This window comes from Hylobates moloch, unplaced genomic scaffold, assembly GCF_009828535.3.
Source record: "Hylobates moloch isolate HMO894 unplaced genomic scaffold, HMol_V3 SCAFFOLD_13, whole genome shotgun sequence".
Classification (NCBI taxonomy): domain Eukaryota; kingdom Metazoa; phylum Chordata; class Mammalia; order Primates; family Hylobatidae; genus Hylobates; species Hylobates moloch.
The window spans coordinates 29,031,484-29,054,175 of NW_026652288.1; the positions used below are offsets into that span (position 1 = coordinate 29,031,484).

At 45.9% G+C, this 22,692-nt stretch overlaps 1 protein-coding gene and 1 long non-coding RNA gene across 5 annotated transcripts in view; one reads left to right on the forward strand and one right to left on the reverse strand.

Moving 5' to 3' along the window:
* ALK (ALK receptor tyrosine kinase) overlaps nucleotides 1–22,692 on the reverse strand; it is a 738,718-nt gene that overhangs the window by 102,735 nt on the left and 613,291 nt on the right. The window contains exons 8-9 of the mRNA XM_032172602.2: nucleotides 20,404–20,504; nucleotides 2,117–2,286 (exon numbers count right to left, since the gene is read on the reverse strand). Coding sequence (XP_032028493.1) covers nucleotides 2,117–2,286; nucleotides 20,404–20,504 — 271 coding nt within the window. The remainder of the gene's footprint in view (nucleotides 1–2,116; nucleotides 2,287–20,403; nucleotides 20,505–22,692) is intronic.
* Nucleotides 21,565–22,692, forward strand: part of LOC131381020 (uncharacterized) — a 53,605-nt gene continuing 52,477 nt past the window's right edge. Inside the window, exons 1-2 of one of the 4 annotated variants that reach the window (XR_009209429.1) lie at nucleotides 21,565–21,706; nucleotides 21,908–22,074. This is a non-coding gene — a long non-coding RNA (uncharacterized LOC131381020). The remainder of the gene's footprint in view (nucleotides 21,707–21,907; nucleotides 22,075–22,692) is intronic. The other 3 variants (XR_009209432.1, XR_009209431.1, XR_009209430.1) reach the window with 3 other exon arrangements.

Below are 22,692 nucleotides of genomic sequence, written 5' to 3' on the forward strand. Positions count from 1 at the left end.
CTGAGGTCACACAACTAGTAAGTGACCATGTCAGTTTTCAAACTTGGCACTATTTGATTCCAAAGCCTCTGCCCTTTCATCCAGAGTGCTTCTTTAGTTTTTTGGGGGCCAGTCACATCTACAGTCTAGTTTGATTTTAGCGAATGAAAACTGCTGCACCTCATTTTCCTTCAGTACCTTTTACCTCTGGGTCTTGATGCTTCCCATATCATCTGTACCTCTGAGGGGGCAGCTTCCAACCTCAGAGCATGTCAGTGGTATGCAGGCTCCCAGCGAATGGAAGCACTCTTGTTTTCTGTAACTGTACACTTATTAGGTCACAAGGCATCATCAAACCAAGCTGTCTTTTGTCTGAATCCCCACTGGACAGTTTGGTCTCAGTATCAATATTGGAAATGTTAGTCTGGTAAACAGCCTTTAACAGGGAAGAAGGAGGCTGAGAATAAAGTCTCTTTCGAATGAAACTCTAGAGGATGAGAGTGAACAGAATCAATATCTTACTTGCTTTAAATCCCCTGGAGTAGTTATGAAAGAGAGAAGACTTGCTGGATTGAGGAGAAAAAAAACTCTTTGATTCATCTGAATTAATTTCACCTCTCCCAGGAGGGAGGAATCTTTCACCACCCTCCTGTTCTCCACCAACTGCATGCAGCTCCACAATCCCCAAAGACAAAAGACTAAACTATAGTAGGCAGAGCTCACACTTCCTCCTTTCTCCACTTAAACCCATTTGTCCTGGGGTCACTGATCCTTGGAATGTCCTTGGGCTTTGATCTTTAACCCACACACTTCTGAAGGAGTGGGTAGCTAGTGCTCAGAGTGAGGACAACGCCTTTATCCTTTGACAGCACTGATGTAGTTATGAGCCCTTGGACATAGCAGACTGTGGGGTTTGGGCAAAAAATGTGAAACCAGCTTTACACTTACAAAGCTGCATGCCAACTAGCATCACCCTCCACCTTGCCTTGAGCCCTCTGCCCTCATTTTTTGAAGGAGGATCCACGAGGATGGTAATTTGAATGTGTTTTAGGAGTCTCAGGCAGAGGCTGCTCTGGGTTGTAAGGGTTGACTTTTAGCCCATAAAAGATCGCTCTCCCCCATCCAGATCCATTTATCTGTCCCCTTTATAGAAATGGACCCTCACCCCTCTTTTGTCTGGAACAGATCAGCACCCACCATGATGGTTCAGGATGATACGGCAGGGTCACATGAGTGCTGCCATGCAGGGCCATCTTTATTCAAGTACGGCTTGCTCCAGGCTGACTGCAGGTGGCAGAATAGTGCCATCCTGGGAGACACGTGGCAGCGAACACTCCATGGTTCCTGCTCCATTGCAGAGCCACGTGGAGTTAATGATTTTCTAGTTCAAACCTCTCAGCTTAAAGGTGAGGAAACTGAGGCCCAAAGAAGTCAAGGATGTTGCTCAAAGTCACAGAGGCCATTAGTGATAGAGCCCAAATAGGAACCAAGACCCCAAGTAGAAGCATTCCTCTGTTTACTGAAGAATTTGCCATCCTCCTTATCAATCTGCCTCAGGACCTGACTCAACAGAGAGCACTGGACTCGGAGTCGGGCCTGGGCACCAGTCCCAATTCTGATTCCAAATTGCTGGCACTTCACCATTTTGATTCTGTTTCTCCCCTTATAACAGGACAGGAGTGGTAAATGATGATAAGGCCTGTCCTACCTACCTTGCAGGTTTTCTTGTCAATAAGGATAAAATAAAAGTTAAATGGGAAAGTAAGGCAAAGTCCATCATATAAGAGAACATGCTATATACATGTAAAACCAAACTGTTATTTGGGAGTAATGTGAGTTGTTCAATTTTATTTTTCCTACAGACACTGGGGGTAGCCAACCAGGCCATACCAGTGGTCCTGAGACAAGTGTTAAGTAGCCTCTTCATCCCTTGGAGAAGCTTGTAAACTGCAGAAAGTGTGTAACCTGCAGAGAGAGTGTGTGTGTGTGTGTGTGTGAGCATATGCACACATATCAGTGCGTGGGCACATCTGCATGTGCGTCTTGGGTAAAAGGCACCGGGAAAGAGAAGGCATGATTTCCTTTGCATTTTAGCTGATAGAGGAGAAGGGTATTGGGGGAGATGCACAGAGCCTACCTCTCAGACACATCGAGGAGAGGCAACACCGTCCACTGCCACAGGTTCAAGCCTTCATATGCGGCGACATGCCAGACCATCCTGCCTTGCTCCTTCCCGGTTTTGTTCTCCACTAGCACCAAGGACACGTTTCCCCTCAAGACTCCACGAATGAGCCAGGACATTCGGAGCTGTGAGGACGAGAAGAGTCAGAGGACAAGGTATGATTGCTGAAAGGTCCCCTTTCTGGAATTCTCCACTGAAGCTTCAAGGACCTTGTCAGAGACTCAGCTGAGTTCAGCCTGGTGAGAAGAGCTGGATGCCCACCACCTGTCTCACCAAGAGGCTTTCAATGAAGTTCAAGTATCCTATTTCCTAGGATAACTGAATGAATCTGTTAATTTTTTTTCTTAGGCAGGGACAACTGATGGGCAGTTTTGGAACTTTGTTCAGGTTGATGTTATCATCCTACCTTTCATAAGATTCTACCCGTGAGGTGATATCAAGATCAATGGGGTAGTAAATGAACTTCCTAAAGAGTAGCCAAGGATTCTTGCCTGTGGCCCCAATTTATTTTGTGACCTTGGACAAATGATTTTGTGACTCAGTTTCTTTTAGTGATTTAGGTATCATAGATTTTTATCTCTTCCCCAAAGACTCTAATAATCTCATTTGAATGGTGTCATGTCACATGTCAGCTAACTAAAGACCCAATGACTTGATACCTGTGGCCATTGGCAGGCAAAGGCCAGACAAAAATCTACATACCAAGATCTTTTAATATGGGCATCTTTCAAAGAGGATGCCCACTTTGCCAAAAGGAAGTTACAATTGTCTGTTTTTCATTGTGTCTTTATTAAAAGTTTCTGTGCGGTGGCTCACACCTGTAATCCCAGCACTTTGGGAGCCCGAGGCGGGCGGATCACGAGGTCAAGAGATTGAGACCACGGTGAAACCCCGTCTCTACTAAAAATTAGCCGGGCGCGGTGGCGGGTGCCTATAGTTCCAGCTACTCGGGAGGCTGAGGCAGGAGAATGGCGTGAACCCGGGAGGTGGAGCTTGCAGTGAGCTGAGATCGCGCCACTGCACTCCAGCCTGGGTGACAGAGAGACTCAGTCTCAAAAAAAAAAAAAAAAGAAAAAAAAAAGAAAAAAAAAAGAAAAAAAAAGTTCTGTGGCATTGTTCCTAAACATTTGAAAGGGAATTGTAGCTAATAGCCTTTCTAAGAAAGTTTAAGTACAGTCATATTCAGAGGTAGGATATACTATAAACAAGGTTTCTGGTCTTTGTGTTTAAAATGTCTTTGTGTTTAAAAACCTAGGACAACTACATCATATCATTGCCCAAAATAATCCTGTGAGAAAAAATGGTGGCTATTGTAGAAAGAAAGGTAAAATATGTCTTATGGCAAACTGGCAGTTTCATCAGAGTAAAGGTACCCCCTTTTCACTGATTCTCTCTGAATACCTGCTTCTTTGTAAATCACCATTCCTTTGTCTTCCAGTCCTTGATATATGGTTGCCTCACAACTTGATTGAAGAGGTTAAGAACCATGACTCATCGCAGCCCCAAACTTCCCACTTTCTTGCATACAAACCCTTCACTAATAAGGTCACACTGGGGCACTGGGGCCCCCAGGTACTGATCTACTTCTGAGACCCTGGACCTCGTAAGCCTGGTCTATAACCGCAGACTCTTCACTTATACCTTTCCCATTTCTCCATATCCTGGGTAGCAAATATGCATCTCCATTGAGACCTCCTAGGATAAATGAATGAATCTGTTAATTTTTTTTCTGGCCTCACTTAGCTTTCTTGTACAAGCTGGATGCCATGATTGGAAATTTCAGCTCCACCCCTGCTAACTGTAAACCCTTTCCGCTCTCACCCCATGCCATGCGATGCCTAGCTTGGGATCATGCTTGACGCATGCTTTCTCCTTTTGCTCCTTGGCTGCAGAATATTGCTAATTTGAACTTCCATGAATTCAGACTGTTGAGTCTCAATGCCCTGGATGTGAGGTGGTACTTGTTCATTCTCTCTTGATTTCCACAGTTGATTTCTGGACACACATAGTACAATGGGTGTTTCAAACTCTCCCTCTCATACTGACACTCTCACCCCCTGGTGCCCACCTCCTAATCCACTGATTTGATTTCTACTTTACTGAGAAAGATCTGCTATGTCAGGTACAATCTCCTTCAGCCTCCTTCTCACTTTTTTGTGGGCCAAGTGTTTATTTATCCCCCTTTCTTTTCCTTTTCTCTCTTAGAGGAAGCTGCATCCTTCACTATCTTCCATGTTAGCCCTGCTCATTTTCTCTCCCCCAGTCCTTGCTTTTAGTTACTGCCCTCCTTTCCCTCCTTTCCCCAGCATCTCAGAGTCAATCTTTTGGCTCCTTTGTCTACAAATAAGATCAAGATTCACCCATTCTGGAGAAATATCCATTATTTGATCCTCGGGGCTCCTCTGGCTTGTAACCATTTCTTTGCCCCATTCAGATGCTTCCATCTTGAACGGCTGGGATGTAACTGCTGCCTCTAGTTCCTTGTTGCTCATTCTCTCTTTAAATTCTTTCAACCTGGTTGCTAGATAATTTCCTTATTACTCTAGCAAAATAGAGTGCCCATGTCCTTTATAACTCTTTGAACTCTTCAGAGTCTCCAAAAGTGCCTCTCCCTCTCCACTCTTTCTCTCTTCCGAATTCTCTTGTATATTTCTATCACATTCTTCTGTTGATCATGCTCATCTGTGACTTGGGCTCAACAGCGGTTGGACATTGGCCTAGGCAAAGAATTTATGACTAAGACCGTAAAAGCAAATGCAACAAAAACAAAAATTGACAATTGGGACCTAACTAAACAGCTTCTGCACAACAAAAGAAGCTATAAACAGAGTAAATGGACAGCCTACAGAATGGGAGACAATATTTGCAAACTATGCATCCAAGAAGGGATTAATATCCAGAACCTATAAGGAACTTAAACAAATCAAGAAAAAACCAAATAACTTCATTAAAAATAACACCTTTGCCCTTTGTCTGTGCAAAGGACATTAATAGACACTTCTCAAAAGAAGACATACAAGCAGCCAATACACATATGAAAAACTGCTCAACAACACTAACCATCAGAGAAATGCAAATCAAAACCAATGAGATACCATCTCACACCAGTCAGAATGGCTATTATTAAAAGGTAAAAAAAGAAAAGATATTGGTGAAGATGCATAGGAAAGGGAATGCTTATATACTGTTGGTTGGAATGTAAATTAGTTCAGTTGCTGTGGAAAACAGTATGGAGATTTCTCAAAGAACTAAAAACAGAACTACCATTCAACTCAGAAATCTCACCACTGGGTATATACCCAAAGGAAAATAAATCATTTTACCATAAAGACACCTGCAGTCACATGTTTACTGCAGCACTATTCACAATAGCAAAGTCATAGAATCAACCTAAGTGTCCCTCAATGGTGCATCGGATAAAGAAAATGTGGTACATATATGCCATGGAATACTACACAGCCATACAAAAGAATGAAGTCACGTTCTTTGCAGCAACATGGATGCAGCTGGAGGCCATTATCTTAAGTGAGTTAATGTAGAAACAGAAAATCGAATACTGTATGTGCTCACTTATGAGTGGGGGCTAAAGAATGAGTCCACATGGACTTAAAGAAGAAAACAATAGATACTGGGGACTCCAAAAGGTGGGAGAGAAGAAGGGGGAAAAGGATTGAAAAACTACCTACCGGGTAGTAAACTCACTATTTGGGCGATGGGTGCAATAGATGCCCAAACCCCAGCATTATGCTATTGCATAATGTAACAAACCTGCGTGTGTACCCCCTGAATCTAGGAAAAAAAATGATACAAGCAGTCCAGAGCCTATGTCTTTCCCTTGGCCTACTTCTCACCTGTAGTCATAATCCTAGTTTCTTCCACATTGTGCCTCTAAGAGCCAGTCAGTGGTTTCCTGCTTAGAGTGTGGTCCTCAGACTGGTAGCATCGGTGTTACCTGGGACCTTGTTAGAAATGCAGAATCTGGCCGGGCGCGGTGGCTCGCACCTGTAATTCCATCACTTTGGGAGGCTGAGGTGGGCGGATCACAAGGTCAGGAGTTTGAGACCAGGCTGGCCAATATGGTGAAACCCTGTTTCTACTAAAAATATAAAAATTAGCTGGGTGTGGTGGCAGGTGCCTGTAGTCCCAGCTACTCAGGAGGCTGAGGCAGGAAATCACTTGAACCTGGGAGGTGGAGGTTGCAGTGAGCTGAGATGGTGCCACTGCACTCCAGCCTGGGCAATAGAGCGAGATTGCGTCTAAAAAGAAAAAGAAAAAGAAAAAAGAAATGCAGAATCTCTGGCCTGATGTCAAATCCCTGTCCCTGTGCTCCTGTGACTCATCCCGTGACCTTTCCAGAATGCACTGGAACCACCTGCCCTTTGCATCAACATTCATTCTTCAGCGGCTTGTCAAACCATCCTCTTTTCTTGTCTGCTGACTATGGCATAACTTGGAGTCTGTGCTTCAAGGCCAATGTGTATTAACTGTGTGACCTTAAGCCAACCACTTACCTCCTCTGAACCTGTATTTTGTTATAGACAAACTTGTGATAATAACCACCACACCTTCCCTGCCTGCCTCAAAAGGGGATTATGAAGTATGAGATGAAGAACGTGGAAGTAGAACTCCTGTGATATTGTGAATGACATGGTGAAACCAGTGGTTTTCAACCTGGAGTGCAAATTAGAATCAGCTTTCCAGACGACCAATGTCTGGGCACCACTCCGGCAACTCTGATTTAAGTAGATGTGGGTAGGTCCTGGGCATCGGCAGATTTTAAAATTTCTCCGCATGATTCTAAAGTGCAGCCTGGGTAGAGACTTCTGGGGAGCTGGGCTACTTAGTGCAGGAAGTGCCTGGACCACTCAGTGAGGGGTCCATTTTCATCTTGGACTCTGAGTAAGAGGCAATTCTTAATAACTTACAAATGGCTTAAAATGTGCCCACCATCACCAAGGTGTAGAGGGGGCTATTTTCCTGCAGCCGGGAGTCTGCTGCCATCAGCTAAGGGCCTTCTTGGGGCTGTAACATCGCCTCCAGAAAAAGACTGAGAATAACCGAGAGAGAGAGAGAGAGAGAGAGAGAGAGACAGAGAGAGAGAGTGAGAGAGACCCCTTGAGCAGGAATCACCTGAGGATGTATATGGGGCTAGAAGTACCCTCTTGGATCTGCAAGATAAGGTTTTTACCAGTTTCTTAATTAGAAGACCCGGAGGCCTGGTATCAGTTCTTACTGAGTATTCCTTGTTGATCACATGTGGCTAATATTAGACAGCACTCACTGTATGTGGTTCCTAGAGCAGACTGCAGGCTCAAGTCCCTCTCAAAGACCTTCATTTCCCTTACGCAGTCCTTGGTTAAAGAGGTCCCTTGATATCATTTTATGTAAATACCCATGCCAAGTATACCCAGCTTGATCTTGGCAGTCAAAGTTCTGGTCCAAAAAGACCCTTAGAATTCCATCTTAAGACCTATTCTGGGTGGCCTATAGCAGAGGTCCTCAACCTTTTTGACACCAGAGACCAGTTTTGTGGAAGAGGACTTTTCCACAGACCAGGGACTGGGGGTTGGGGGGTGGTTTCAGGATGATTCAAGCACATTACATTTATCATGCACTTTATTTCTATTATTATCACATTGTAATATATAATGGAATAATTATACAACTCACCATAATGTCAGATCAGTGGGAGCCTTGAGCTTATTTCCTGCAGCTAGACAGTCCCATCTGAGGGTGATGGGAGACAGCGACAGATCATCAGGCATTAGATTCTCATAAGGAGCACAAAACCTCGATCCCTCGCATGCACAGTTCACAATAGGGCTCGCACTCCTATGAGAATCTAGTGCCGCCGCTGATCTGACAGGAGGCAGAGCTCAGGCAGTAATGCGAGGGAGGGATGGGGAGTGGGTGTAAATACAGATGAAGTTTTGCTCACTTGCCTGCCGCTCACCTCCTGCTGTGTGGCCTGGTTCCTTACAGGCCACAGAGCAGTACTGGTGCGTGGCCTGGGGGTTGGGGACCCCTGGCCTACAGGATATGAAGTCATTGGTTAATTGACTCTTTACTGAATGCCAGGAAGCTGAACTAGGCACTTGCACGTAGGCTTATCTCACTGTATACTGACAACATCTGTTCATGTAGATATTATTCCATCCATTTTTCAGATGCAGAATTGAAGGCTTAGAGAGATTAAGTCAGTCACCCCTGAGCACTAAGCCCACAGGCTGCAGACCTGGAGTCCACAATATGCTCTGTGTTCTTTCTACCATACATGGAGTGCAATGCCCGTGTGATATATTATGGTACTCCTTAAAGCTTTGGGGACATATTGCGGAGATTTTCCAGATCTTTGTTGCTCAACCTGTGGTCTTTGGATCAGCAACGTGGGCGCTACCTGGGAGCTTATTAGAAATTCAGGGTCTCAGGGCCTGCCCCAGCTCTTCTGAATCAGAATTTATATTTTAACAAGATCTTATCCTAGAAATACTTTTGTGCTGGAGAAATTAGGGAGCTAGTGAATTTGAGTGCATTTACAACCATTGTCCTTACCAGACAATTAACAGTCGTGTGTGTGTGTGTGTGTGTGTGTGTGTGTGTGTGTGTGTATTCACACAAATATGGGAAATCTGATACAAATCCTAAATTATATTTATGGGAAATAACACTTGCTGATGCCAGTAACAATAAAATGTTTGATCCTTCTAGACACATCCTAGTAGATATAGGTTATAAATGGCAGTGTTTGACTAATAAACTCTTTTATATGCAGACAGCAAATGAGACAAGTGAGTAGAGACAACACCAGGAGCACGCCACCAGCAATTATATCTTCTGGTTCCAGCCAGCGCTTTCACAAGGGCCATTTTTTCCTGCCTCTCGGAAGGGACTGATAGACTTTCCAATTATGTGGTACCAGTGTTTGTCATTTGATTAATTAAAGTCCTGTATGTAAAGCCGTAACGGCATTGTGGCTAGGCCTAATGCTATTATTTCTCTCATGGCCCATTCCTCCACCAGAGGTAATTATTGCAATTTTATGTCTTGAATATGCCCCATGTTTGCTATGCATACCTCGTGGCAGCTTCAGGACAATCCCTTCAACCCATAGAAAATACTGTAATGATACTTAGCCCGCAGTGTTCAAAAGAGACTCAGTGACATCAAATAATATCTATTCTGCATGCAACACCCCTAAATGTAGGAAATGCTCTGAGGGGGGAGGTGCTATCTTTCTTCAAATTTCTGAAGACCTGCATGAATTCCAATAGTAGAGACAAAACCAAGGCTAGATGCTGTAGTGTGTATTTCACTTCAAGAGAAGGAAACACGTTTTTAACAGAGATGCTCAAAGATGAGCTTGCATGGTGGGGGTACTCCCTGGGTATTCCCTATCCAGTCTCTGTTGGATGACTGGGATTGGAATTGTCATCAGGAACATCTCTGTATGGGGGTTCAGGCTCTCCCTCAATATAGGGTGCCAGAGGGTTGTAATTCTCAGTGTGAACTGGTAATTTTGACTTCCCTGGTTTCAATGTGGTATCTTCTTAACTTCAGCTGAGAATACTGACTCACTGCAAAATCCAGTGTTTTTGTTCACCATCTTCTAGTTCACCTGGAAAAATGAAACACCAACTCTCTAGCTATAAATAGCCTAATGACAAATCAACCCAGCACAGCAAGAAGCTGGCCAGATGCAGATTTTTGATAACAAGCAAATAAAACATGTTTCTGGCAAATGCTTGCAATTATGGAGGCTTAAGAAATGCTGGATTCCTGGTCTTGCAGGATACTTAAAAGATCAGGATCCCTCTTGAAAATACCCCTTAATGTCACCTTTCTGAGGGATTATGTAGAAGCCAGGGAACACCAGGGGACATCCATATGCCTCTTTCTAAAAACATGAAGGCTACATACAAAAATAATCACCTTGGGATCTCTGGCTGGTGAGGTTATAAAGTTACAAGTTTTTTTTTTTTCTTCTGTGGTCTTTTCTTTCTTTTCCAATTTTTTTTACAATGAATATCTGACTTTTGATAACTAGAACAAAAAGAATAAAATTAATTTAGAGTATGCAGCTTTTAAAAGCATGTTTATGAAGACTAATATTGATATGAGAAAATGTAATGTTAAATAAGAAATAAGACACAGAATGTTTATATTTATATTATATAAACCCTTTCTCTATAGCAAAGCTCAAGTCTAAATCTATCTGTCTAGAAGGAAATGTACCAATATCTTTGGGGGGTAAGATTTTGGGCAATTTCAATTTTCTTCTTCATACTTTCCTGCATTTTCCCAATGTTCTACAATGAACATAAAGTTCTTTTATAATCAGAGAAAATAATAAATGCTATATTAAAAAGGTGGTGAGAGAGGATTCTGATGTTGGAAAATAGTAAAAGCTAGTACTATGTTTTTACCCACTTCGGGGAGAATCAAGTTATTGTGCCTGTACTCTAGGCTTTGTGAGGGAGATCAAGGGAAGGTGGGAGCTTCTGTGGAATGCGGTGGGACCGTGCTGTGAACGGAACGCAAGCTTTGGTATCAGACAGAATGGTCTATTTTTTTATGTATCACGTAATATCTCAGAGCTTCGGCATCTTCTTCCATAAAGTGGGGTCAACAGTACCCTGCTTAGATATTTATTATGAGGCTTTAATAAGATTATATGAGACCAGTGCCCAGCTTAGCGAAGACATTTGATAAATGTTAGTTCCTTTCTCCTGCATGGGAAAGAGCAGGCAGGGGACACTTTGTTAGAGATAAACAGTTCACAAAAAACAGAATAGGACAGGGTGAAAATGCTGTGTTAAAGTTTCTGTCTAGTTTTTGTTTGTTGTTGTTTTTTAATTTTCTGGGTTCCCTAGAGAATTATCTTTCCAGGCATATGGGAAGAAAAAGACGGTATTTTCTTCAGTCACGCTGTCATGGTGTGATCCTGGGCAAACGGCCTCCTCTGTGCCTCAGTTTCTCTGTATGTGATGGAGATGACATGGAGGAGTAGCTTTGTAATCTGACTGCTGGGGAACAGGATGATTCTAGGCAATGAAATTCCCACAGCCTTCATGGACACCACTGGAAAAAGTAGATGTGGGGCACAGGAGCATCTGCAGGGGGCCCAGACCCCTCTGGGGAGTATTTTTCCCTGATAGCTGGAGAGAGGGTGTGCTCTCAATGGGGTGTTCCCCCGTACATGGGCGACATGAATGTGTTGCAATGACCACTAGTGGGAGCCAGAGAGGTCTGTGATTAACATACAGCTTTTGAATGGGAACCAAGCCTGTGCCAAGTGCCAAGGAAGATCCTATTCACACCCTGGGGCTGAGACAGTGATTCTTCCTAGACCTCAGCTCCATCATGCAATGGGAGAGGTATTAGTTGTGAATGGCTCAAAGGTATTACATTAATTATGTCTGACTGCATTTATAATTGCTGTTGATTACTGTAGCCATTAGCAAGTGCTCCGGCAGAGTGGACCACTTAACAGGCAGTGGTGATAGAATGCCGGGCTCCAGTGACTTCCTAGCTCTAGGTGCTGTGGTAAGAATGACTTTGGCTAAGAAAGCTCAGGAAGATGTCATTTGTTGGGTCCTCGAGACTCATTGAGGAGTCTTCTTGTTCGCTCTCATCCTGGACGAGGGTTATGCTTGCAACCACAGGGGGTGGGGGTGGGGCTGCACAATTAATTAATTAATTATCAACGAAGTGGGTTTATTGGGCATGTCCTGCTGGTGCTAATGTGGACACTGTGTGAAATAACGCTCCCGACCTGCCCACGTGTTGCTGATCGACTGAGAGGAGAAATCAGAACACAAGTAGTGGCTGAATTTATGCAGCAGCAACTTCCTCATGCCTGAGTAGCGAGTAACATAAGATGAGGGATCATAATAATAATAATTGCTGCCATCCATCAAGCTTTGCAGAGAAGACAAAGGCTTTTCACATTTTCCTCTGATCCTGGTAACAACCTTATGCAGCAACTAAAAAGGTTTTTTTTGGTGTTGTTGTTTTCTCAAATTAAAGGAAGTCACTTGCTTGAGGTCATACGGGTCCTCAGTGGGGCAGAGCTGGGATCTAAACTCAGGCCATCTAAGTCAAATCCAGTATTTACAGATTCCGTTGGGGAGTTGGGCAGACCTGGTTTGAATCATGACTCTGCCTCTAGCAGGGTGACCTTGGGCAAGTCACTTAAACTCTTTACGCTTCAGTTTCTGTATCAGTAAATGGGGATAACAATTTTTTATAATGAGATAATGTAGGTGAAATGCTTAGCACAGTGCCAGCCTTATACTAGGGAATTAATGTTTGAAAACTACATCCTTAGTTGACTTTACCGATACTAAGGGTCCATTTCTCCAGCTCTGGACTAAGTGAAGGCTTCTTTCTACTAGGGTGCAAAGAGCTAGGGCGTTTGAGGACCCTCATTAAGAACAATGGCTTGCTTTTTAGCATAATACAGCCAAGTGATTTGTAAGTGACCTGAAGACCAGAAGTTTTCACACTCAATCTAAGTGTTCTTAACTTTTCTGTAGAATAAACACCCCAAAGAGATCCCAGATTCCCGTGGGCTGTCTCCCCGCATGGCTGGCCACACGGCAGGTTTGAAATCAATACTTGCTGGTTTACCACCTGACTGTGGACCCTCAGTGCCCCTCCCTCGCTCATCCCTCCTGCTCGGGGTCTGTGTGTGCATCCAGCCAGTCAAGTGCCTTGTTGCCATGGCTCAGGGGCTCATCAGAACAGGGAAGATTTTATCTACTCACAGGGTAGCCATGGGAGGTGGAGAGGTGCTGTAACCTTTGACACACAGGGGATTCTCATTACAGTGATGTTATTACAGGTGTCTGGATGGTTGTCATTAGAGACTGGAAGTGGGGCCCAAATCTCTTACTCATGTAGAGAGCCTTTGGAAAAAGCCATTTGGAAAATGCCTCGAGAACCACTGCAGCTTCCTCCTTTGTATTAGAGGTCCTTGCCCTCTAATACAAAGTTGCGGATGCCTAGACCCCAGCTAAAGGCTTTCTGAGGTTACTGTCTCTATCACTGGCAGTGTTAGCAGCTGCCAGGGCTCAGCCCTCCTGAGGTTTCAGCACCAGGGTCAGGGTGACTAATGGGGTAGATGAGGGGCAACCAGAGTTGAAGCTGACTTCAGGGCCAACCAAGGCAGAGCAGGTGCTGTTCAAAATGCACCATCTATGAGCCTAATTGCGACCTAGGGGATGGAATGAGATCATAAAGGTAGGGAGGCCTTGGGGCTTCCGAAAAAGGCAGTGAAGGTGGGAGCTCTTCCTCTGTGCTTCTAAGAGTGGGGGCACATAGCTGCTCAGCTCTTCCTGGGGGTACCCAAAGCCACAGGGCAAACAGGGTGTACCTTCCTGGAGCATTAGCCACTCAGTAGTAAATAATGAGGCATGTTTGTGTGTCCCAACAAATAGGTATGTTAAGGAATAAAATACAGAATTGACATTTATTTTTAAGTTAAAAAAAGGGGTTTGTAAAAGAAAAGTCAGGCTTATGATGTTCTGCTCTGGGCCGTGTCACCAGACTTCCTCCCTGCCTTGGGTGACCTTGTTGACGGCAGCTGTCCCACTCTCAGGAGCTCCCCTGGGGAAAGTGGCGATGCTCTTGCCTCTGGAGGACACTGTGGGCCTTGCTGGCCAGCTGCGTGTGGCCTAGGGTCCTTTCCTGAGCCTTCTCTCCCCATTTGTAAAAGGGTGACAGTATCATCTTCCCTGGGGGATGGGGGCGATGTGGGGGAAGGCCCCTGTGTAAATATGTTGGGACTATATCAAGGTATGGGGTTACTGTTCTGTGTAGGTGTCTGCTGGTGGGGCAGTGGAGCAAAGGGACTTTTGGCAGATCGGAGGAGGGAGCTCCCACTGTCTGGGGAGAGGAGCTGGTGGAGATGGCGGACGGGGCGGCAGGGGCCCCTTTGCTGCTGTTAAAGCATAAACTTCCTCTGAATCCAGCCACTGAGCTGGGCAACACCCTTCTCCACTGGCAATAGTGGGGAGAGGGGTGTTGCCATATTGCCAGGCTACCCAGGGCAGGGCAGAGGCCAAACCCTCCAGATTCAGGCTCCTTGGAGAAGGCAGGCTCCAGCCTTGGTCTCAGAATCATCACTAAAGTCAGATAAGAAGATAATAATAGTAATGGCTACAACAGAGTAGCAGAAACCACGTGTTCCATTTTTAAGCACATAATTTGGTCTAGATTCAGGCTAGGCATTTTTCATATCTCCCCTCACTTGTTTCTTCTGACAGCCCTGGAGAGGATACCGAAGCTGAGAAGAGTGGGGTGCTGTGCTCAAGGTCTCCAGGCTAGAAAGTGGGGGGCTTCCTCTAAGGGCTAAGGGACTTCAAGCCCTGTCCTTCCCACTGCACCACACTGCCTTGGTGATGCTCCTTTTGCACTGGCCCCACATAGCCAGCTGGATTCTTCTGGTCACAGGAGATGGCGTGGCTGTTGGGCTATGGGGCAGGAGGGAGGCAGCTCTACCTGGAGCCACCACCCTGCTCCGACTTGCTCTAGGTATCAGTGTTACCCTGTGGGAGCCAGAGGAGACCTGTGCTTTCTGCTGGGCCCAAAATTATGTCCTCCTGGGCAGAGAGTGGACAACTTAGAGGGATCATATGCTAGCTTGGGGTCCTGACCGTGGTGTCCAATGCAGGAAGAGGAGTGTGCAGAGAACAGCATGTGTGAAAACAATCCCCAGCCAGACTAGCTGGATCTGCTCTTAATTTAGGCAAGCACTGACACCTAGAGCTGGACTTGCTTTCTCCCAATTCAGGCACATTCTGTCACTGCAGAGATGTCGCAGCATCAGATGAGTTGGGGGCTGGACATCCACAGGAACTCTGCCTGACGAGTATCTTGGTCCCCAAATACCTGACCAAAGGGACTTGGGCTTAGTGAGGGCAGTAGAGATAACATTACCCTGGAATCCTCTCTAGCTTGGTACTGGTCTCCAACTATTTACGAAAAGGGTTTTACAAACACTGCAAAGTGTAGCATTGCTTGGCCATGCACGGGCAGAGAGGCTGGTCCCAGGTGGGCTCTGATAGGGGCTTGCTTGTTCTTCCACCAGTCAGCCCAGAGAGGGGAAGCATGCAACATTCTTCTCCCTAGATGGTCATCCGTTCTATGCAGAAGGTAAACTGGCTCCAGGAAATAACAACTTTATTTGCAATCAAGCCCATGAGGCCTCCTGGAATGGCTTCTTCTTCCTGATTTGCTAAAGTAAGTTGGATCACATGGGGCCGAGAATGAGGCCCACCCAATGAACAAAATCCATTTGAGTCCTGTAGGTGAGTGGCAGTGTCCCCTTGGTGGCTCAGGAGTTAGACCCAGTGACTACTCCCAGCCTGTGAAGAGACGAAGTGGAGAACTCTTTGTTTACACAATGGAGTGGGATTCTGCCTCTGCCTGCAGGGACGAGGTGGTGGGGCTCTGAGTTAGGTGAGAGTAATGCCAGTTCTGATGCTTTTGAGGCTCTCATCAACTCTCCCCAAGCTGAGAAGGTTCCATCTGTCCCCAGCAGGGCAGTGTGACAGGAAGAGCATGAAACTCAGAATCCTAAGATCTGGGTTTGGTCTTGTGTTTATTAGCTGTGGGTCTTGGGGTAAATTTCATGATCTGGATGGGGAGCCCTTGATGCCTAGGATCGGCTCTGGGAAATGAGCTGAATTCAATAGTTCTGCTCATCCTCCTTGACTCCTGTCGAGAGTTTGGTGGGGGCTGATAAAGGAAGGTCCCCTTCTGCTTTTGTTTTTCCTCGATCTCATGCCATCTGATACTAAGTTTCCTTACTCTTATCCTCCTTTTCTTGACTTTCCACAGAAGATTTTGTCACTGAGTTTAATAAACTTTAAAAACACAGCAGTCAGAAAAGTTCTTCTCTTTTTCCCATCTTGAGAGTCCTATTTGCCTGCTGCTGAGGTCAGGGGCAAGCTTCAGTAAGCCCAATCAACACAGCCTGCTTCTCGGCTTCCCTGCTTCTGCATCACAGTGAGAGGCTGGAGGGAAGGATGAGCCTGTTTCCAGGGATGATCACCAGCACCCTGAAAAGTCTTACAAAATCAACCAGAGAGCAATTTACAGAAAAATTCCCTGCCTTCAGGTGCCTTCCTTTGAGAAAGGCTTCAGGGACGGATGGCCAAGGGCAACTCCAGGGGCCATGGCGTCTTCTCCCTCACATCCCTCTGGGCTACATTTGCTGGTTTTAATGACACAAAGGATGGGTCCCCTTTTCTCCAGGCCCATGTAGACGTGGAAGGGGCCCGCTGGTCACCTTCTGCCTAGATCACAGCAGCTCCCCACAGCTAATCCAACCTGATTCTTTTTATTGCTGGAGGTGATGTCAGGGGTGGAAAGGTTCGGCTGTGTCTCAAGATCCCAAAGGGTGTGTGCACGCATGTGCGTATGTGTGTGTGTGTTTGCGTGTACATGTGTATGTGTGAGAAGAGGGGAAAGGCAACTGCAGCTCTGGCCAGGTAGGAAAACCAGCATTGAGGAACTGACCACCACAAATTGGGGGGATCCCATCTCACTTTTGGATCAAATTGCACTTCTGCAGCTCACACAAGAAAAACTGCTTCCATGCCTTGGAGGGGGAGGAAAATGAGGAAAGTCCACTTTTTCTCCCTGTAGGCCCAGAAGGCCTGAGAACATGGTTTAAATTATTCTAGTCACAGGCAGGCTATTCAAATAAAATAGAATTTCAAACCACACGGGGCTTGTTGAGACATTCAGGCTGCTTGGGTGTGAGAAAGGCAGGGGGCTGGGGTGGTGTCAGCCGCCACTCTCCCGTGCTCTTTATTACCAGTGGCTGCAATGCCAGACACATCCGCGGGTGTCTCAAAGCCGGGGTGGATTCGAGCAGGTCTGACAGCAAGTGAGCACATGAAAGCCACTGCAAGCCTTCCCTCCCCGGTGGCAACTTTAATTATTTGAACTGGAGCTCAGAAAAATAAAAATAAAAATAAAATCAGAATGTATTGTAAGTGGCTCCCCAGTCTCCTGCAGAGAAGAGCTTGTGGCGGAGAGGAGGAACACAAAAAGAAAACCAAAACCACAACGTTCTCTCTTGTTTGTGGCTGGGCGAGGCAGAGGTCTTTAAGTATTCATGCCCCATGTGTAACTGTGCAGAGAGATAGGAGGCAGCCGTGGTAGTCAGCAAGAGCAGGCTGCAGGAGCCTGGAGGGAGGAGGTGGGAGTGGGGCAGGCTTCTGGAATGCCCTGGAAGTTAGATTGGCACAAAGGCACACTGTGGCTATGACTCCATTATGGGGGGCTCCTGACCTGGTTTCATATGCTCTCCCACCCGCTTCTCTTCGCCCCCGCCTCCATCATTTCTCATCCCTTTTCTGACTCATCTTTCTAAAAGACAAGTGATATCACGCTATTTGGGGCCACAGACAGGGGAGGAAAACTCTCTGCATGGGCTCAGAATGAATTTCAGTCACAAGTGGCAAGCACACCTACGGCCAATAGCTCTGAAGTTTCAGTGCACCTCCAAATCACCAAGGACAGGGTTTAAAAATGCAGAGCCCTGGGCCCCACTCTTAGCGATGTCATTCAGTAGGTCCAGGGTGGGGCATTGGGTACATTTTCCAGGTGAATGTGATTGGTGAAACACAGAACTATTGGTTAACTCACTTCTAGATTTTGCAGGAAATTCTTGAAGATGACACCAGTTCTTCTCTGGGAATCCATTGATGATTGTGGTTTCTTGAGATAGTGTACAGTGACTTTAACTTCCCGGAGACCAGGACTGAGCTGGGTTTGGAGAAGGTCCTTTGTGATAGGCATCAGCCTCAGGGATCAGCTGGACCAGTCGCCATTCCCTGTGGGCCTGATGCTCATCAGAGTCCTGTCCCCAAAACTCTGTCTAGTGTCCACCTTTCTGCACTCGGGCCCCATAGGCAACAGAGACCCCTGTAGGGTTGGTGGGGTTTGAAAGCCCTGAGTGAACCTCACGTAGTCCCCCAGAGAAATGCAATATCCATTTTTTCTGCCACTGGGGTTTAGCCTGCCTGGGAGGAAGAAATCAACTTCCTGCATTCTGCATTTAGGACTCACATAAAATAAATGGTAGGGCTTACAAATCTAGAAATGCATATTTCTATTTTGGTTATTTATTTTCCTGATAAAAACATTTCTCCCAACATTGGGAATTCAAAGACCCATCAGCATTAGACAAATGGTCTGAAAACCTGAATGTGAAATCATATGAATATATATAAATATAAATAATGTGAGTGTGGAACGGACTTATTCCCTTCCCTTCATTATGCCTGCTGAGCCAAGTTCTGGAAAAGGGCAGGAAATAGCAGAAACGGCCCAGAGCAAATTAGACTGCAGGAAAAATAAAACAGGCCAGTAAAACAAAACACCTGTTTAAGCTATTGATCAACTCAAAGGTTATTAGAGAAATGATGAAGTATTAGAATAATATCATTTGTACCTTGACATTTCTTTTTCTGAAATTTGGCTCACATTAAACCCAGCGAAGAGTAAATTTAAAGACCAAATGCTCTTAAGGATCCTCCTGTCCTCTCCGGTGGGCCAACCATCTGTCCTCATTTATATGTTCTCTTAAAAAGCATTCCTTTCTAGGTACCTGCTTTCAGACACCTGAGAAATATCAGCAATGACTGTGTAATTCCACCATCTGCACGAGATAGCATGGTTTCTCAAATACAATTTAATTTAATGAATCTATTTATTTGTGCTCAGAATTCTTCCAAAAAGGATTTAAGGTGGTTCACAGAGATACATAAAATCTAGCAGGATAGCATAGCCTAGAAGAGGGTGAGAAGGAAGTGGCGAATGTCGAGTTGTAAAATCAAACCAGGAGTAAGCTGCTACAAATTGCATATCATGAAGTCCCATTTGCTTGCCAAGTGGAGCCTTGGTTTTAATTTAACCACTCCTCGGATTAAAAAATCATTTCTACATCTTTTCCAATCTTATTTGTTTTCTGTCTGTGAGTTTTTATTTTATGAGAAACTCGAAGGGCTTGAATCTGCCTGCATCCCCTAGCAGGGGCAATCCTGTTGTCTGTCCCTCTGCTGGCCGCAGAACCACCTCCCTGGGATTTCTGTTAGCCACAGAAGGAGAAGTGAATCTGGTCAGTTTCACAATGTCCACAACTTGACAGGAAACAAATTGCTCAGAGGGTGCATAGCTGTTCCTGAAACTGAGCCAGACAGGAATTTCTCCCGTGAGTGTCCAGAACGAGATGACTGGCCAAATCTAAACTACATGTAGATTTTCTACTACATGCAAGATGTTGATGCAGGTGCAGTGAGGGAGTACAAAGAAGTACAAGACATGGCCTGCTCTCTTGGAGCTTACAGTCTGATTTCTGGCTCAAGTTCTCTTCCTCTTCCCCCAGTGTCCTTCTGAATGTTTATACGGGGTGCCAGGCACCCTGTGGGCTAAATACTGCAGTGCTTACTTTGTGCCCGATGCTCTTCCAAGCCCTTTGGACATTATCTATTTAATCTTCACTCTTCGGGGTAGGCACTATAAGTGTGTTCACTTACCCAGTGAGGAAACTGAAGCCCCAAGAGGTTAATTAACTGCCCAAACAAACTATACAATCAATCAGTGGTGGAACCTGACTTGCACTCAGAAAGCTGATTCTAGAGTCCATGAGCTTAATCACTGTACCATGTTGGGGTCTTAAGTACATTTCTTGGCCCCTTAAGAATATGACTGTATGCTAAGGAACAGGGTGCCAGTGCCTCCACCCACACACCAATGAGATAACAGCATCAGGAACCATTTGAGACAGTGGCTTTGGAGGTACCTCACTGAATGCCATTGATGTCTTAGTGAAATTTATGTAAATCAAATTTTTGAGGATGTATAGTATTTACAATGTATTACAAGAGCTCAATATTTTTAAAAAGGATTCTGTAGAAAGTCTTTTGTAATCCTTGTCACTCTCCCTTATGCCGCGGAAAATCTCTTCTGGGTTTGATTAAATCATGGTTCTACTGCAAATAGTTTAGTGCAGCTGGGCATGGCTGTTTAAGGCATGATTCTCTGTAGATAGGGCTTTACCATGTTGATGGACATGCTCTACCTCGAAGATGGCAGAGGTAGCCCTCTTGTTCTCTCCCCAGGAGAATGACCAGCCCAGCCAGCTATGCTACTTTCTTAATCTGGGTTCTGGAAGTGACAAGAGGTAGGAGGGGAAATTAGAGAACTAGAGAAACATTGAGACTTGCCTCACATGGAGAGCTCTTGATCGGTGCGGGAAATGTAGCACTGGTCACTGTAGCACTTTCAGAAGTGGGGACATCAGTGGTACTGAGCAATAGAGCATGGTCTAGGAGAGAGGAAAAAAACACAAGCACACCATTATCAGGAACTGGGACACCAGGGGTGCAGGGTTAATGGACTGGGCACAGTTCTTATCTAGCCTAGGGATATCTTTGAGGAAACAGGTTTCTGGCCTACAATGGAGAAGAAAGCCCACCTATCAATAATTTCTTTTTTTTTTTTTTTTGAGACGGAGTCTCGCTCTGTCGCCCAGGCTGGAGTGCAGTGGCACGATCTCAGCTCACTGCAAGCTCCGCCTCCCGGGTTCACGCCATTCTCCTGCCTCAGCCTCCCAAGTAGCGGACTACAGGCACCCGCCACCACACCTGGCTAATTTTTTGTATTTTTAGTAGAGATGGGGTTTCACCGTGTTAGCCAGGATAGTCTTGATCTCCTGACCTCATGATCTGCCTGCCTCGGCCTCCCAAAGTGCTGGGATTATAGGCATGAGCCACCGCACCTGGCCAATAATTTCATTCTAAACTGCCTGTGAGGTCCCAGCACCATCATCTGGGCTACCATATCCCTGATCTTCCAAGGTCACCAGCTTCAGCCAAAGGCCAAGGACTAGCCTGAAGCACACTGGCCTCCCCAGCTCCACCCTCCCCATTTTCAGTCATGCGTGGCCTTCCAGTGGTTTCTGCGACCTTCACTCTCTTCTCCCCTGTCCAGAACCCAGGTCATCCTGTGCCCCTGCCCATGAAGACTCACTTCTTGTATTTTCTAAGCACGGCTCTGCCTGAAAATCTGGGAGAACAGGGGCTCCCAACCCCACGTGGTGGTGGGAAGAAGCATCTGCAAACTTCCAGGGTCTGCAGAGCATTTTGTAGGTGGTCAGTTCTGTGGTATGAGTGCCATTGTGAGCTCACAACACTTTAGGGGGCCACAGAACCCCAAGCATTACTTTAGTCTTTCCTTTCTACCTTTCTGCCTCTCTCAGTAAAGGCTGTTATTAAGTAACAAATTCAGGTGGGTCAAGGGCAGAGTAACCAAGAGATCTCAGCAAGCATGAGGGAGATTCAAGGAGCTGGCATTGTGTGACTGGGGACAGAAAAGCCCTCATGCAGGCAGGCGGGTCACAATTGTTGCCTTGAGATTTCTGAAGGGCTGCTTTGGTGGGAGAGGGGGTAATTCATTTCTGTGGGGCTCCAGGGGGCAAAAGTCATGATAAATGAGTAGAAGTCACGGAGAGGTGGAGCTTGCCTCCAGGTAAGGAAAGCTAATCTGTGACTGAGAACAACAGCATGGGCTGCTCTAGGAGGCAGTGGGAGCCCTGTCACTGGAGGTATTCCGCAGGGCTGGATGTTTGTTTGCTATGGGTCCTGTAGTGGAAATTATCAAACTGGGAACAGAGACATTAAGGGCACATCCAGCTTGGAACTCCATTTCTCTCCTCTGCGTCTTTTACAGACAGAATGCTAAGAATGATGCCGCTGCACGGTAAGGACGGAGCCAACTCTTACTTTGTTCAACAAATAAGCACTGGAGGGTCTCTAGTTCCACAGAAAGAAGGCAAATGAAGAGGACAGAAGAAGGAGAGAGACCTTCCCACCCCATCAGCCCTATGCTGCAGAGAGGTGGGCACCAGGGCCTGCCCAGGCCCCACCACCAGGGACAGCCCCCAAAGCTGGCTAGCCTGGCCTCTCCAGCAGCCTAACGTTGGGAGCTGTGCTGGCCTTATAGACCCTCTGTGATGCCACACCCTGCCCAGCCTGGTGTCTCTGAGTCTGGAGTCAGCTTACCCAGGAGCAGCTGGCTATCACTTGGCTGCACGGAGGCCCTTTGCTCTCTGCCAGACATGCAGGGTTTGTGGAGAGGATGGGCCCCGGAGAGGGGAGGACAGGTATTACTAGCTTAAATCAGGGGTGAGGTGGGGGGATGGCTGGAGGGGCTGTGCTGGAGGGAATGGACCATGGACCAGGTGTAGGGTGAGGTTCCCTGGGCACAACCCCGGGGCAAATGACACAAGGCCTTGCTGTGCCTCAGTCTCCCCAGTCATAAAGAGGGCTATGGCTTTCCCTACCTCTCAATGAATTATGTGCCTGACACATAGGACGCCCTCAACACATACTTGTTGATGGAAAGGATTATTATCGTTGTTGCTGTTATCTTTTTGTTAATCCCTCCTCATGGTTCTTATTTTAAGTAACCAAAGGTGACATCTATCTTGGCCAGATTTAATCACTCGAAAGCCC